This window comes from Sphaerodactylus townsendi, linkage group LG14 (genome assembly GCF_021028975.2).
Source record: "Sphaerodactylus townsendi isolate TG3544 linkage group LG14, MPM_Stown_v2.3, whole genome shotgun sequence".
Taxonomy (NCBI): domain Eukaryota; kingdom Metazoa; phylum Chordata; class Lepidosauria; order Squamata; family Sphaerodactylidae; genus Sphaerodactylus; species Sphaerodactylus townsendi.
This window is the reverse complement of record NC_059438.1, coordinates 18,777,481-18,793,034: the sequence shown is the minus strand read 5'-3', so window position 1 is coordinate 18,793,034 and position 15,554 is coordinate 18,777,481. Positions and strand designations below refer to the sequence as shown.

At 43.6% G+C, this 15,554-nt stretch overlaps 1 protein-coding gene across 2 annotated transcripts in view; it reads right to left on the bottom strand.

Moving 5' to 3' along the window:
- Positions 1–3,475: 3,475 nt before the first annotated feature.
- The window catches only part of ZNF536 (zinc finger protein 536), a 365,500-nt gene continuing 353,421 nt past the window's right edge, over positions 3,476–15,554 (bottom strand). For both annotated transcript variants that reach the window (XM_048515612.1, XM_048515613.1), the window contains one exon: positions 3,476–3,518. In XM_048515612.1, the coding sequence (XP_048371569.1) occupies positions 3,505–3,518 (14 nt within the window). In that variant the 3' untranslated portion in view covers positions 3,476–3,504. The remainder of the gene's footprint in view (positions 3,519–15,554) is intronic.

The following is a 15,554-nucleotide window of genomic DNA, read 5'->3' as shown; positions in this document are numbered from 1 at the left end:
GAAGGGCACTGGCAGGCCCAGTAGAGAGGGCGGCTTCCCGCCGCTGCTCCACTGGGCTGGGTTTCTTTTTTGGGTCTGAGAAAGGGTGGTTGGGGAAGAGAAGGGCACTGGCAAGCAAGGAGGCCTGCCAGCCAGCCTCTCACTTTGTTTTGGACCTGACGACAAATCCTAAACCAATGAGAGCACAGGACAGTTCTGTACTCCCATTGGTTGAGAGTTCGTTGTCATGACACTTGGCATATTACTGAATTATATAGGGTAACATATTTAACTTACAGGGAAAATACCTTCTTGTCTGGTAAAAGAGAACAGGACCAATAATTTTAGAATAAATTAACATAATATACATCAGAGAACCAAAGCTTTTAGATATTAGGTAATGGGAACATGTGTACAGATTTCAGGCAGTGGTTCTGGTATCAGAACAAAAGTGATACAGACACATCTATATTTTGTCCTGTGAAATATATTACAAGGAGGAAGAGAACAAAGCATGAAGTTTTGACATACTTGATACAACCTGTAAAAAATCTCACCATAACAATCACTCAGAAATAGAAGGGAAATTTCTCTCTAATAAATTTCACTCATTTATCAAAACTTTTCGGCTTTCCTTGAAATTTCTCACATGTTTTGTTTGATTGGGAAACTTCCAATTTTCTTTTGGCAAAGTCCAGGGAAAATTGATACATATACAGATACCCCTCACTTCAAGACTTTTGCTAGATTTATCTACACTCTTTTGACTTCTCTCAAAAATTCTCGTGCATTTCAGTTAAAAGAGGATATTTCTCCCCACGTCATCTTCAAAATTTATTCCAGGTGATATTTAGGTCACAGCTGGTCTAGGAACCTGCCCTTAACCCCACAAACATCTTCTTAAACAAGTCTTTGGATCAAGCGCAACCCTTATTCTGATCTTCCCCAACCATTAATTTAGGAATTCATTCTAAGGGTCTTGGGCAGCCCCATCCAAGGGGCAAGGCGGCCCAGCTGTGGCACCACAGTTGTGTTCCCATAGAGGCTTCCCAGTAGAGTAGGGATGCTTGAAAAGCAAGAAAGCCTCCCCATCCCCAAGAAGACCCCATTGGAATGAATAGACTTGTGTCACCTTTTTGGTGCCATAAGTCTAAAGCTCCAGCCACCATTGCAATTGGGTTAATGGTTGGGAGGAAGCCAACTGACATTAGCCCCTCCCCTGGCCATGCCCTTGGCCAATCTCCACTATGGCAGTTGTGGTGGGGGCCCTAGGACACTAGTGCAGCATCTAGCACAACATCCTAGTGCTGGGGAGGCTGGCAGCCATCACATGTCAGTGGAACTGCCCCTCCACTGGGGTAAGTGCCCCAGGGAGGGCAAATCCACCAGCACCACAACATGCCGCTCCCACAGGTGGATTCCTTCTCACTTTGGATGTGGCTGGAAAACACATTAATGCTCTCTATCAGTAAAAAAGGAAATGAACCAAGCAAAACAAACCTACTCTGGGTTGCCAAGAGCCAATATGGATCACGAGATGACAGTCCCATCTGGACTAATCTTTGACATCATCCAGATGCAACCCAGATATTATATATAAACTAATAATATAACTTGTCCAGCTCCAGGGGACAGGGAACTTCAAATTTTGTCCAACTAGAGACCATTCTTGGCAGCTTCCAACCTTTGTGTCCAGTTGGTCTCAAAAATACATGATTGGGTACAACTGGATAGACTCGGAAAAGATTCTCTCTCATTAAGATAAGGGGAGCAACCCTAAACAGGATTACTCAGAAACAAATCCAATTTTAGTCTCTGTCCAGCAAAGTATTCTTAAGATTGCAACCCACATGATGGTTCACTTCTATCAAGCATACAAGTCAAGTGTAATACCATTCTGATCACCACAGAAAAAATAGTGTTAGAAACTAACAAGCTTTCAGTCAACGTCTACATAAAAGCTAGATAACTGGCTCTGGGAAATTAAGATATATCTGCCTGATACACAGTCCTACTCTAAATAAAATGAGCTCAAACACTGATACTTGCAAAAAATCAGCTTCAGATTTTCTATATGTATTGACTGTTTTGTACAACAAAGTGAATGTTCATAAAGATAGCATATATGTTTTATAAGTTCCTGGTAATTATACAGTAAGGCTACGCTGTGACTGAACAACCCCAAAGGCCGGTGCTTGATCTACACTTGAAGGTGTAGGGTACAATACATTTGGTGTGGCTCAGTTGTAAAGTACTTCAGCTTTGCATGCTGAAGAGGCTTAAGTACTAGGAAAGGATTGCCTTTGACCACGACAACTGCTTCCAATCAGAATAGGTTATATTGGGCTAGATAGACCAATTATCTGACTCAGTATAATACAACTTCAAATGCTCATATGTACCCACAATACAAATTCATAGCAAAGGTGCAGAAGCAGAATGATCAATACCAATGGAATGATCAATGAAATGATCAATAGTGCTGGGACGGCAAGGACTGGAAGGGGTGGGGTGTGTAAGATGAAAACGCATGCAGGGAAAACCAAAAGCAGTTGTATGTGAAGACAAAGTACATTTGCAGAAATTTGATAGGGCACAGTTTTTTCCAAAAAGGCACCACTACACACTGGAGTTGGGGGAACAGCATGCTTGAATGCCCCTTGTAAAAGGAGTGGAAAGCCCCCCCCCCTTGTTTGTGAAAACTAGCATGTCAGGGATAAGAATTCTGGACTAGTGTCCTCCACATCTTCACAGAGTCTTTCAAATATAAAGTCTGGGAATGTCTGTACCACCCGAAATTTTTGAAAACATAGTTTGAGTTTCATAATTGAATGCTGTGGATCTATTTCACTATCACTATCCTTTGGCAAAAAGAGTTTCCCACCAGGGGGGTTCTGCTTGCACAGCAGATCCAAAGATCCAAGCCAGTGTAGGAAAAAATTAGCGTATCCTTTTTAATAACCCATTGATTATTGATTCATATATCCTATTTATCTGAAACGAAAATGGTTGTGCATGTACAACAACTCCTTAAAAAAAGGTTATTCCCAGAAAAGTTTTTTTTAAGTCATCATACATAGCCTTCCTTTCAGATAATTAGGGTATTTGTTTCTCCCAGGCCAGTGATCTGTCTGTTAAAGCTTTAAAGGACACTGGAACATGTCGCTCATAATGGATTCCCATTCATTCGAAGAACTGAGTTCATGCATGTAAATTCCTTCCATTGCAATGAATGGAAGCCTATATCCAAGCATGCAAGAGACCTGAGCATGCATAGGTATGTATGCAAAGGTATGTACTGAGACTTTATCTGCTGCTTCCCATTAGAGCAATTGTTAAGGGGTGCTTCTATAAGGGTAATTGCAATGGGGCGTTGTTCAATTATCTAAATAATAGTTAGGCCTCCATTCACAATACAGCCTGAATAATTGTCCCTTTAATGAAAACGAAACCCACAAATACAAATCATCGTGAATGAAAACAAAAAGTTAAAAATACCTGTCTGGATTTTCTCTTGAAAATCAGTCAGTGAGAATCATCTGTCAGTAAGACAAAATTAATTACTACATATGAAATGGGAAAAAAAATCAACATAAATTTAAATATTGCATAATATTACAAAAGCTTAAGTAATCCTATTATCTGCTAGCGATACATGCGAACAGTGTGAAATACCCCCACCCACCACAGATTACTGACATTACGCCATCATATGCAATTTAAAAAATGTTTGGATGCCTTGAATTTTATACATTTTGGGGGGGGGGGGGGAGAAACTGTCCTCAAAATATAGTAACTTGCAAAATTCAGCCATCTTAAAAAAAAAACTCTTTTAGTAGTAATTGAGAAACTAACTTGAATCGAATGTTTCTTTTGATCGGCAGCTCAGTCAAAATGAGGGCTAATTCATACAACCACGTTCTGCATTGCTGACCTGTACTGTTCATCTAGTCCAGGGGCAGGGAACCTTTAACACTCAAAGAGCCACTTGGACCCGTTTTCCACGGGAAAAGAAAACACTGGGAGCCGCAAATAATTTTTGACATTTAAAATAAAGATAACACTATGTATATCTTGGGGTTTTTTTAACCTTTTACTCCGCTCATTCTGAGAAGCGCATGGATGCACCCGCCCTGCTGCCTGCAGGGCGGGCAAGGATGGGGCCAGCGGCTCGGCCTTGCCAGCTGCCAGGAAAGCACCCGCCCCGCTTGAACAAGGTGGGCGAGAGGGGAAGCCCGCGACGCGACGCGGCCCAGCCAGCCGTGGGCAATTGGTGTGCCCGCCCTACTGCCTGCAGGGCGGGCAAGGATGAAGCCGGCGGCTCGACTCATGGAGCCACAGTGCAAGGGCAGAAGAGCCGCATGCGGCTCTCGAGCCGCAGGTTCCCTACCCCTGATCTAGTATCAGGCATATAACTAACGGGTTTTCTGAATGATTCACTCAAGTTGCAGAGGCATGCCATCATATGACCTGCACTAAGGAGCCTTGTGGGTGTCATTCGTAAATCATGGCTTTGCGGCTGCAGTAAAGGATACAGACAACGCATTGCCATGAACACACACTCTGGGAACAACGTGCCAACCACGTGCAGACTGGTTTTGTGAACGGGCCTTGAGCCATACTGCCATAGCTCCCAACACTCTTCTTACCCGGTTACCAGCAGGGCTCGGCTCCCAGGTTCCTTTGCAATACCTCAAAGGATGCTAAGTGTTTCAATAGACCCATGTTGTACCCTCTAATAACTAGCTTTTAAATTGACCTTCTGACTGTTCTTGGCATTAGGGTTTCCAGTTCCCCACCAGTCACTGATGCAGGATAGGTTTGCCAGATCCAGGTTGGAAAACTCCTGGACATTTCCGGGTCAGGCCTGGGGGAGGACAGGAACCCCAGTGGGGTACAATGCCACAAAGTCCATCTTCCAAAGCATCCATTTTTTATTGATCCCAGAAGGAAGGAAGGAAGGAAGGAAGGAAGGAAGGAAGGAAGGAAGGAAGGAAGGAAGGAAGGAAGGAAGGAAGGAAGGAAGGAAGGAAGGAAGGAAGGAAGCTGAGTCAATCTTAAGACGGCTACCTTTTTCTCTCTTTCTCACAATACTAGAACCAGGGGGGCATTCATTGAAAATGCTGGGGGGAAGAATTAGGACTAATAAAAGGAAACACTTCTTCACGCAATGTGTGACTGGTATTTGGAATATGCTGCCACAGGAGGTGGTGATGGCCACTAACCTGGATAGCTTTAAAAAGGGCTTGGACAGATTTATGGAAGAGAAGTCGATCTATGGCTACCAATCTTGATCCTCCTTGATTTCAGATTGCAAATGCCTTAGCAGACCAGGTGCTCGGGAGCAGCAGCAGCAGAAGGCCATTGCTTTCGCATCCTGCACGTGAGCTCCCCAAAGGCACCTGGTGGGCCACTGTGAGTAGCAGAGTGCTGGACTAGATGGACTCTGGTCTGATTCAGCAGGCTAGTTCTTATGTTCTTATCTGAAACTGAATTCTAGCTATCTGAAACTAAACGCAGGTATTGAGCAGGGCTTTGACTGCAGCACTGCAGCTTAGCACTCTGTCCCCCAGGTCTCTTATCAGTGCTCGAAGCAAGGGGGGGGCATTTCCTCCCACTGCAATCATACTGAAATGTTCTTTTTTCCCGCCAAAAGGGCGGGCTGTTTTCTATGTCCCCTGTGTGGTCTCCAAACCTTCCTTTGGTGCTTGTTCCGCCATTTTTTTGGTCCCCAACCTTGCTCCTCTCCTCTCTGCCTCTTGATTTTTCCCATTTTCATGTGTTTCCTCCGCCTCCACCCCATTTTTATGGACCATTGAATCAGCAAAGTTATGTAGCATCGCTGCAGGGCATTCATGGAAAAAGTGAAAAAGGGAAATATGGAGGCCAAAAAACAACACTTGGGGGAGGGGAATGTGGACTAACATCAAAATAAATAATGGGACTGAAAACCCCTTCAAAATGGGATAGACGGGCAACATGCCATTCACACTTTTCATAAATACTGCTATTCAACTAATATTATTTTTAAAAAACCCACTGACTACACTCCTTGGAGAACGGATAGTCAATCAAATGACATTTCTTCAACTGACTGAACAATCCTGCCCTAATAGAAATCTATCACACAGACCCATATTTCGTTATATTTGTGGAGATTCAACCCATTTCTTTCTCAGAGACAAAACTGGCAACACTGGAAAACACTTGATATGGGCCACTTACAAGTGGATTTATTTCCCCACCTTTCAAAAATAAGATTTTAAAAACCGTCCTGCCATTTTATGGATCTATCATCCAGAGTTATGCTTTTGAATATGGATATGTCAGCTATAGTCTCTCATAAATGTTTCTATCTATACAGAAGGCACAGCATTTCTATTATCTTCTTAAACACAGCCTACTTTAGCCACCTTTCAGCCTCGTCCCTTGAATGAGAACAATTCCATGATTACAAGGGATAAGATTCAAGCCTGCCCTCAAAATTCTGGACTGATATTTCAGGGCTTAGCGAATTCTGCTTTAAGGCCAAAGCTTTACATTTTTTTAAATATAGCCCAGCTGAATACTATCTCTTAGGGGTTTTTAAAAATCCCTTTCCTCCAAGGATTCTAGTCAAGCTTTTATTTAGAAGTGAACACTTTGAGACACGTAAAAACAGAAGGAACGCACAAAAAAGCACAAAGAAGACTAGATTGGGGAAAATATTATGGAAATGTGGTGTTTGTTTTGTTTTGTTTTGAAACTGGGACCTCCCATGTTCAAATCCCTGCTTAGTCACAAATGACTATGTTGGATCCTCAGTAAATTTTCCATCATTGGAAGAGAACATCTCTGTCTAACCCTTTCCACCATAGCCCAACCATCTCCCAGAAATGCTGCCCCAAGAGATGGAACAGGGAACCTCTAGGAATGGCATGAGGAACAAATTGGGGATCTGTAGCACAAAGGGGTAAATTACTGAAATTCTCTTCTACTGAAGGAAGGCATTTCCATCAGCAGAAAATTTAGTCAGGATTGTACCTCAGCTAAGCAGCTCTGAGTTCTTTGAAGAAAGCATGGAACCTACAAGTGTAACAAATAAATGTAGTTTGTGCAGGGTTTTTTTTAAATTGCAAAACATTGGTTTTATTTGCTTTCCAGCAAAATATACCTTTATGGCAGTCCATTGTTATTCCCATTTTACAGGTGGCTAATTAAGGCAATGCTGTTTGGAGCTTTTTATCAATCCCGAAATGGTCACAGAGGCCCTTTCCGCACAGGCCTTTTACAGCGCCCTAGAGACAGCAAAAACACCGTCCCTAGGGAGCTGTTCGCATGGGGGCGCAGCTGCATCTCAGCCGCACCACCCTCGCTCCCCCCCCAGCGGCACGAAGCCGCCATTTTCCCACCTCGCTTCCCGAGCGAGGTTTTTGGAAAACAGCGGATAGAAGGTGCCATCCCCCCCTTTCCCGATCAACGTACTTTCTCTGTGACCTTCTGGCGCGTTGCCCAGGCCTGGGGACATGCCCTCCCTGCCCTGCGACACCAGAGCAGTCGTGCAGGGCAGGGGGGGCATGTCCCCTGGCCTGGGCGACGCGCCGGAAGGTCGCAGGGAAGATACGTCAATTGGGCGATGTCGCAGCGCTGCGCCGTCTTCCCTGCCTTTACCAGGACGTCGTATACGCCGATGCACCCCCCAGCGTGACTGTGCGGAAGCGGCCAGAGATTTCAGAACAATCTAGCAAGACTTTGGTCAGCATTCCTTCATCAAAGTGAAAAGACTGTTTCTGTGACTTTGGGTTTTCAAACTGGATTGGTTAGATTTCAGATTTTTGGCAAACCTGGAATCGGGTTTGTAGGAAACTCCCAACATTCTTTCCCTGGCCCTATTGTGTGGATTCTAGATGTGTACTTTGGGATCAAAATGGTTAAACTGCCATATGAAGATCTGGGAAATTTAAATCTCCACTCTTCCACGGAAGCTAGATGAGTGATACAGTTGTCAACCTCTAGTTGGTGACTGATCTCCAGGCAACAAAAATCAACTCATCCAGAAAAAACGCCCATTCTGGAAGGTGGACTCTATGGCACTGTACCCTGCTGAAACCCTTCCCTTCCCCTCCCCAAACCTTGCCCTGCTCAGACTCAACCCCAAAATCCCCAGTCATTTCCTAGTCCAGAGCAGGCAACCCTACTTGGAGACCTTGGGCCAATCACAAAATAGAGGTTGTTAAGGATAAAATGGAAGGGGGAAGAATGATGCTGGAAACTGCTCTGGGTCCCCTTTGGTGAGAAAATCTGGATATACAATCAAAATAAATACATGTTGGATGCCACTTATGAACTAACAATGTTTAAAAGTGCATACATTTTTATGAAGCAGATTCATGCCACTAACACGAGAAATCCAGGATCTGAATATGGGAACGGTATGGATGCGATGTTAGAAATCAGCCTTATTTAAACGGTAGTCATGAATTCCAGACAACTTGATTTACCCTAAAGGTTAATCGTTGATCCAGGGTTGACGACCTGTTTCTGGAGGTAGAGGGACATTTTGGTGCAGCAATCAGAAGAACTATTTCCTGCGGTGGGATTCAGCAGGACGGTACTAAGAGAGCCATCAAGTGGCCGGGGAAAGGGGACTAAAGTTCTTCAACCCGAACTAAGTTTGCACACCAAAGCTGGACCCTTTCCAACATATAGCTAGTAAACGTGCAGCTAGGCTTACAAATGAAAGAGCAGAACCACTAGCAGGTCTAAATGTGTCTTTATAGGCAACATCCTCAGAGTGTGCTCTTGCCAAGGCCAGTCTCTGGTTGCCAAACTCTGAAAATGTATGATAATGCAAGCACTCCATTTTAGCTTTCTTGTCTTTTCCCACTAAATACACTTATAAAAAAAAGAGAGAGAGGAAGAACAACAGCCAAGAACAATTGCAAGCTTAATAACAGTTGAAGAATATTCAGCAGATGGTACCATCTAGACTCAACTAATTTCTGGCCAAGCAATCTAAATCCCAGTTGCAGACGAGGATGCATAAACAAAATTTGATATCAATGGATAGGGAGAGTGGTGACAAATAAGAGAAACTGAAGATAGCATCTGTCTCAGCTGTAATTGTGTTAGTGATCGTGAATATGGCTGAAGCGCAAATTCTTACATAGCGAGGTTCAAATCAACCCTCCTCTGCATTTCATGTCCAAAGAGCATGGTATGTAAGAATGCTTCATTTTATCTATCATCCTGTTTCCAACTGTGGCCTGTCAGAAGCCTGGGAAACCCACTAGTGGGGCTCGCGGGCAACTGCCCCTAAATGTTGACTCCTCCCCAGCATCTGAGAATCTTGGGTGTTCCATCTCTTAACCTAGAGCAGGGGTCCTCAAACTATGGCCCCCAGATGTTAATGAACTACAATTCCCATCAGCCCCGCCACTTGGCCATGCTGGCAGGGCTGATGGGAATTGTAGTCCATAAACATCTGGGGGGGGGGCATAGTTTGAAGATCCCTGACCTAGAGTCCTTGTTTGGCTATCATATTTAACAGCTAACAGCAGACCAATCCTCCATCAGTCCATCAAATATTTTTCTCTGTCTGCTATTTCTATTTTTTATGTGTGTGTTTCATCAAGTCAGAGTTGACTTATGGAAACCTAGCAGGGCTTTCAAGGCAAGAGACATTTGGAGTTGGTTTGCCATTGCCTGCCTCCATATCACAACTCTGGCGTTTCTTGAGGGGGTCTTTCACTGAAATACTATTCTGAGCTTCTGAGATCTCATGAGATCATGGCTAACCGGGTCAGACCACCATCTCTATACTATACACAATTTCTAAAACTTTTGTATATGTTTTAACTCTGGCTTCTAATTGTGCTTTGGGGGTTAATTTATTGGTTTTAAAAATATGATTTTATCATGCATTTTTAAAATACGATTTTATAATATATGTTTTAAATTGTTGGCCACCCTGGCCACCCTTGGAAGGACAGACAGATGGGATACATTTTGTTAAAATAACAATAATTTTGTAGATCTTTATCACATCACATCAATTGGCTTTTTGAAAACTAAAAAGCCCCAGATGATTTAGCCCTGCCTCACAGGGAAGTCAACACTGGCTTGTGAAAATGGCTCTCAACTGAACTTTTGAGTACACAACTGCCACTAATCTTGCGGGAGTTGATATCATCTATCTCATATTATGACTTCTATGCTAACTAATTGGAAGCATGCAAACGTTGGATTTGGACGTAGTCATATCCACATGGTTAAGCTGGTTCATCATGATATGTACCCCAAAGAGCTTTGCTCTCAGCAAATGACAATCTGCTGGTGGTCTCTGGCTCTATAATAGTTGGCTGTCCTCAGTCAGGGCCAGGGCTTTTTCAGCTGTGGCCCCAGCCTGGTGGAACACTCTGTAGAGTGAGACCAGGGCCCTGAAGGATTTAGTGCAATTTCACAGGGCCTGTAAGATGAAGCTTTTATACCAGGCCCATGACTGAAGTCAGCAATGGTTTTCCATCGGGCTGGTCTCCGTCCCCCCGCTTTCCCCTCCTCTTTTCCTCCCTTGATAAGACTGAAATATTCACGACTGATACCTTCCGCTTTAAGGCGCCAAGGTTTTTGGTGTATTACGGAATTTTATATCAATTGTATGAGTTTTATGGCATGATCATTCTTTCCCCAGAATTCCAGGCCCCCATCTGTCTTAAGGCGCCTTCTCCAGCTCTTGCACTACAACAGAACTGGAAGAGGCAACAAAAACAGTGTCAGGGATCAGAGGAAATCGAAGCATGTGGGACTAATTTGAGAGTCGTTCTCATCAGCAAAATAAGCAACCTTCATATATATGGGTGCATCTTCATGAACAAAGTTGCTGAGACAGATCTCTTTGGCCTTCTCCGAGGATGCCTAGGAAATGATAAGAAATGCTACTGAACCCTCTCAGCCCGCTCTTTTGGATAACACATCTCCACCTCAGTTATCCAAACCCTCTGAAGGTCTATTTAAGTAACACAGCCGTTTACCTAGTCTTAGGATAGCCCAGATGTTTTGGCTGGAGCCCAATTTGCCTTGCAAGACTGCCTGTAGAGACAGATCCTTTTTTTTTTACTTTGTCAGTTGTTTCACTTGAGCTGAAGACAGCTGTTTTAGAGAAAGTATAAAACCGGAAGACAAGTAGCACACCATCTTCCCTCCTGCCGCAAAAGGTCATATATGCTTTCTACCTAAGCCCGGGCTGTACTTTGCATATTGTTCAAACATGCTCATTATTAACTTCCAAACCTGTACAGGTAACTAAATTAAAATTGGCTCGATGCTAACGAAACATAGCAAATTGAGACAGAATCAGGTCAGGCTTCTGTTTGAATTATCTCACCAAGTTTCGAACCTGGCTTGTTACTTAACCTCCCCACCCCATCCTGCAATAAAAGAACATGCAGAAGGGAGGAGAAAGCCAGAAATACATTTTCACCTAAGTCAATATCTAATTCTTGAACACTTGCAATCGGTTTTAAAGGGACTAGCAAGGGGAATATGATGTGAAACAGACAGAGAGAGAAAGAGAGTGAGAGACAGGTGTAATCAATGGCACCTTACAGACAGGGACATCTCATTATTTGTTTTATCATATTTTTATCCAAGAAACTCAGGTGGCTTTCCCCACCCTCACAAAAACCCTGTGAGGTAGGTCTGGTCGCAAGACACATCGACTCAAGACTCACAGTTGCCCATTATGACAAATAATGTTGCTATAGCATCGCAGACTTATTCTTTATCATCTTCCCTTGCGAACGCTGACATTTCCATGCAATTAATTAGACCCTGTCTAAACGTATTGACAAACACACAAACTCTGGATGAACCATAGCGCTGAACCAATGAATCGATTCCTTATAATTTCAGAAAGCAAAACTCGGCACAGACCTAATCTATTCTCTATGCAAAGCCTAACATTTTACATGTCGGGCTGAAACTTGTTATTGATTGGTATCATAAGCTTGTCAAGCGCTTGGAAGGAGCGTTCCAAGGAAAGTTTGTAGTTAAGCATATGGTAAATTCGTCCGGTCCATATGACTGGTTGAACGCCGACCACTAGTGTTGATACAATCTTCCCTCAATATTATGACAGCAGTTGTCAATGGGACCTAAAGTGCTGTCAAACTTATCTGACTAAACTTACACCACAACAGTCAGAGAAAGCCAGCTCAGTGACTCAAGCCAATAAGGCCTTTCCCCCCCTTTCCCTACACACTTGTTTGTTTTACCCATTTGTTAAAAGGTCCTTACGGGTTTGTTTGTGGCTCCTGAATGATCAGTGTGACAACTCAGCTACCTTTCGCATCTGCAGGATAAATATGCCACACTCCGAGCCGGTGTATATGAAATGATGTGGGCCTCCTTTGCAGGTCAATTTTTCAAATATGCTTCCCTGATTTCTTGATTATATTCTGTTTGAAATCTGCAAGCAAAGCAAGTCGATACATCTCCCCCAATTTCCACTGTATATTTGTACCAGTGAAGTAATTCTTTTTATATATGCCCGCATGGACGCAAACACAGACACATGGAACCTTTAAAGGGAAACAAGCTCACAGCTGCCAAATTCCTTTTTGGCTTGGGTGGCAATTTTGAGGTGGAGGAGAGTACCGTCTTCCCACCCATTTTCTACTAAACCCCAAGCCATCTGCTTTGTCCATGTGGAGTGAAGCAATGACCTGAGGCAATGAAGAGAAGGAAAACTATATCTTTTTTTCTCCTTTCCACAGTCTAGGAAGAGTAGCTCCCAGTTGTTAAGTATTAGGTATTTTGGAACTATTTTATGAATCCCTGTTCTATCATGAATTCTGGGAAATGTAGAGCATTTGGGGAATACCAGGTGGTTCCTACAATTTCCAGAACATTTTAGAGGGATGAAGAGAAGGTAACAGGGGAAAACAAAGGGAGATGTTGCAAATATTTTCCACCCCTTAGGTTGTCCCATAGCAAGGAGGCAAGGGGGAATTCAAGGTGTGCATGGGTGTGTGTGTGCAAAGTGTCATCAAGTCACAGCTTACTTATGGCAAACCCACAGGGTTATAAACAAGGACTTACAGAGATGGTTTGCCATTGCCGTCCTCTATATAACAACTGTGGTATTCCTTGTTGGTTTCCAATCCACGAACTAACTATGGCAGACTATGTTTAGCTTTTGAGATCTGATGAGATCAGGCTACCCTGGACCAGTCAGGTGATGGATAATTCAGGGGGTACCTTGAGCTTTGTTGTGATTTGCACAATTAAACTGAATGTAACAAAGGCCTAGTTGTGTGTAAGCCCTGGATTGTCTGTGTCTTGTCACTTTGCTGTTTCCTGGGAGGTAACGACATTCTCCTCACATTGTCATATCTCACTCACATACCACTCAACCAGTTGCAATCTGTGTATTCAGTTATCATAACAAACCACAAGAACAAATGAAGCGGCCTAACTTGAAGTCAGACCACCGACCTATTAAGGGTCAGTACCGTCCACTCTGACAACCAGCATCTCTCAAGAGTCTCAGATCAAGGTGTTTCAAATAGCCTATCACCTGAACCTTTAAAAGAAAATACCAGGAACTGAACCTGAGACCATGGTCAATTCCGCACAGCAAATGTATAACCCGGTCACATGCATGCCGTGCAGGCAGTGATTGGAGCCCATGGAAACAATCCAGACTGCTTTTGCGCCTTCGCACAAGAGACACTTAGCTCTTTTTTTTTATTTCCTGCAACACATGTAGGCATACAGAAATGAATTCCCACAGCCATGCCGATCATCCCACAATATGATCGGCTGCACCTACATAGCTGTGCATGCGCAACACGCAAGATTTTTTTTTTAAAAAAGGAAAAGGAGCCTCCCTACAAAGGCTGGGCAATGGCAGGCAGATTCTCCCTGACCGTGGACGGTGCAGTGGAAGCAAGGGAAATGAAGCGCCTCCTGCCTGGCTGTTCGTGCGAGAGTGGCTTTGACCCAGGATTTTGCAAAAGGATTGCTGCTTTCACAACTTTCAAAAATCCCAAGAAGAAGAAGAAGAAGAAGAAGAAGAAGAAGAAGAAGAAGAAGAAGAAGAAGAAGAAGAGGAGGAGGAGGAGGAGGAGGAGGAGGAGGAGGAGGAGGAGGAGGAGGAGGAGGAGGAGGAGGAGGAGGAGGAAGAAGAGGAGGAGGAGGAGGAGGAGTTTGGATTTATATCCCCCCTTTCTCTCCTGCAGGAGACTCAAAGGGGCTTACAACCTCCTTGCCCTTCCCCCCTCACAACAAACACCCTGTGAGGTAGGTGGGGCTGAGAGAGCTTTGAGAAGCTGTGACTAGCCCAAGGTCACCCAACTGGCGTGTGTGGGAGTGCACAGGCTAATCTGAATTCCCCAGATAAGCCTCCACAGCTCAGGCGGCAGAGCTGGGAATCAAACCCGGTTCCTCCAGATTAGATACACGAGCTCTTAACCTCCTATGCCACTGCTGGAAATAAAAAGGGGCAGACTCGTTTTGGGGACGGGACCAGTGCAAAGTGCCCCCCACCAAAGAACGGTGTATATCGTTTCCTACACCCATTATATTTACCCTCTGTGGAATCTACCCTCCTGCATGCAATGCAGAAGCTTTATCATTGATCCACGGAACCTCTGAGAACAGACTAACAAACTGGCTGCAAACTTTGTCACAAGTCCCAGTAGGGGGCCAACTGACAAACCTCATTGCCATTCAGATGTCACAACTAACCAAGTCTGATCAAACCACAGTGTATAAAGCATGGTGTATCCTTATGTTCAAATCCAGACACTGTGTTATAAATGAATCCCTGAGGTTTTTTTTTTTTGAAAAAGCAGCATGCCATTAATTTCTTCCTACCGTATAAATCCAAGTTTACCATTTCATATCAACTATTGGATCGACACCAGCAAATAAAATTGATTCCCCCCACCACCACCACTAATGTATGCATTACCCTCTTTCTTCACTTTAATTGAACGAGAAAACTGTACTGTAAGCATGTCCAGGTTGGATTTCTTTTTTTCCTATCACTCTTAAGAATTTTTCAAGACAGGAACCATTGATAATGAGTGTGGGAGATATATGGGCAGTAGCATGAAATTTGCAAAAAAGAGACACAGTAAAAAGGAGCCCCCTTCCTTTGTTTGCAACCTTCTTCCCCTTTTCTATCAAGAAAGAATTTCTACTCTTGCATGTTACTTTAGGAAATTACTCTTAAAGTAAACCTGGCTTATAAAAATGGTATGGAATTCCAGTACCCTTATCATTTCCCTATACATGCCATAAACACATCTCGTTGTTAATACAAGCAGCATTTTTTTTATGATCATCAAATCCATTTTCATTGTTTGAACAGGCAGCATTCACTGAAAACAGCCAAACCAAATGTCACCAAATCTGTCGCAGTTCTAGGGAATGTTGACTTCTGTATTATCAGGCAACACACAAGTACTAGGTGAACCCAAACACTGACACTCTGATTCGGAAGTTACAGATCTGTGGTATCTGGGAAGCAGTATTATCATAACATCCCAGTTCCCTTGATACCTATGGGTACACCAGCACCTGAAATGGAT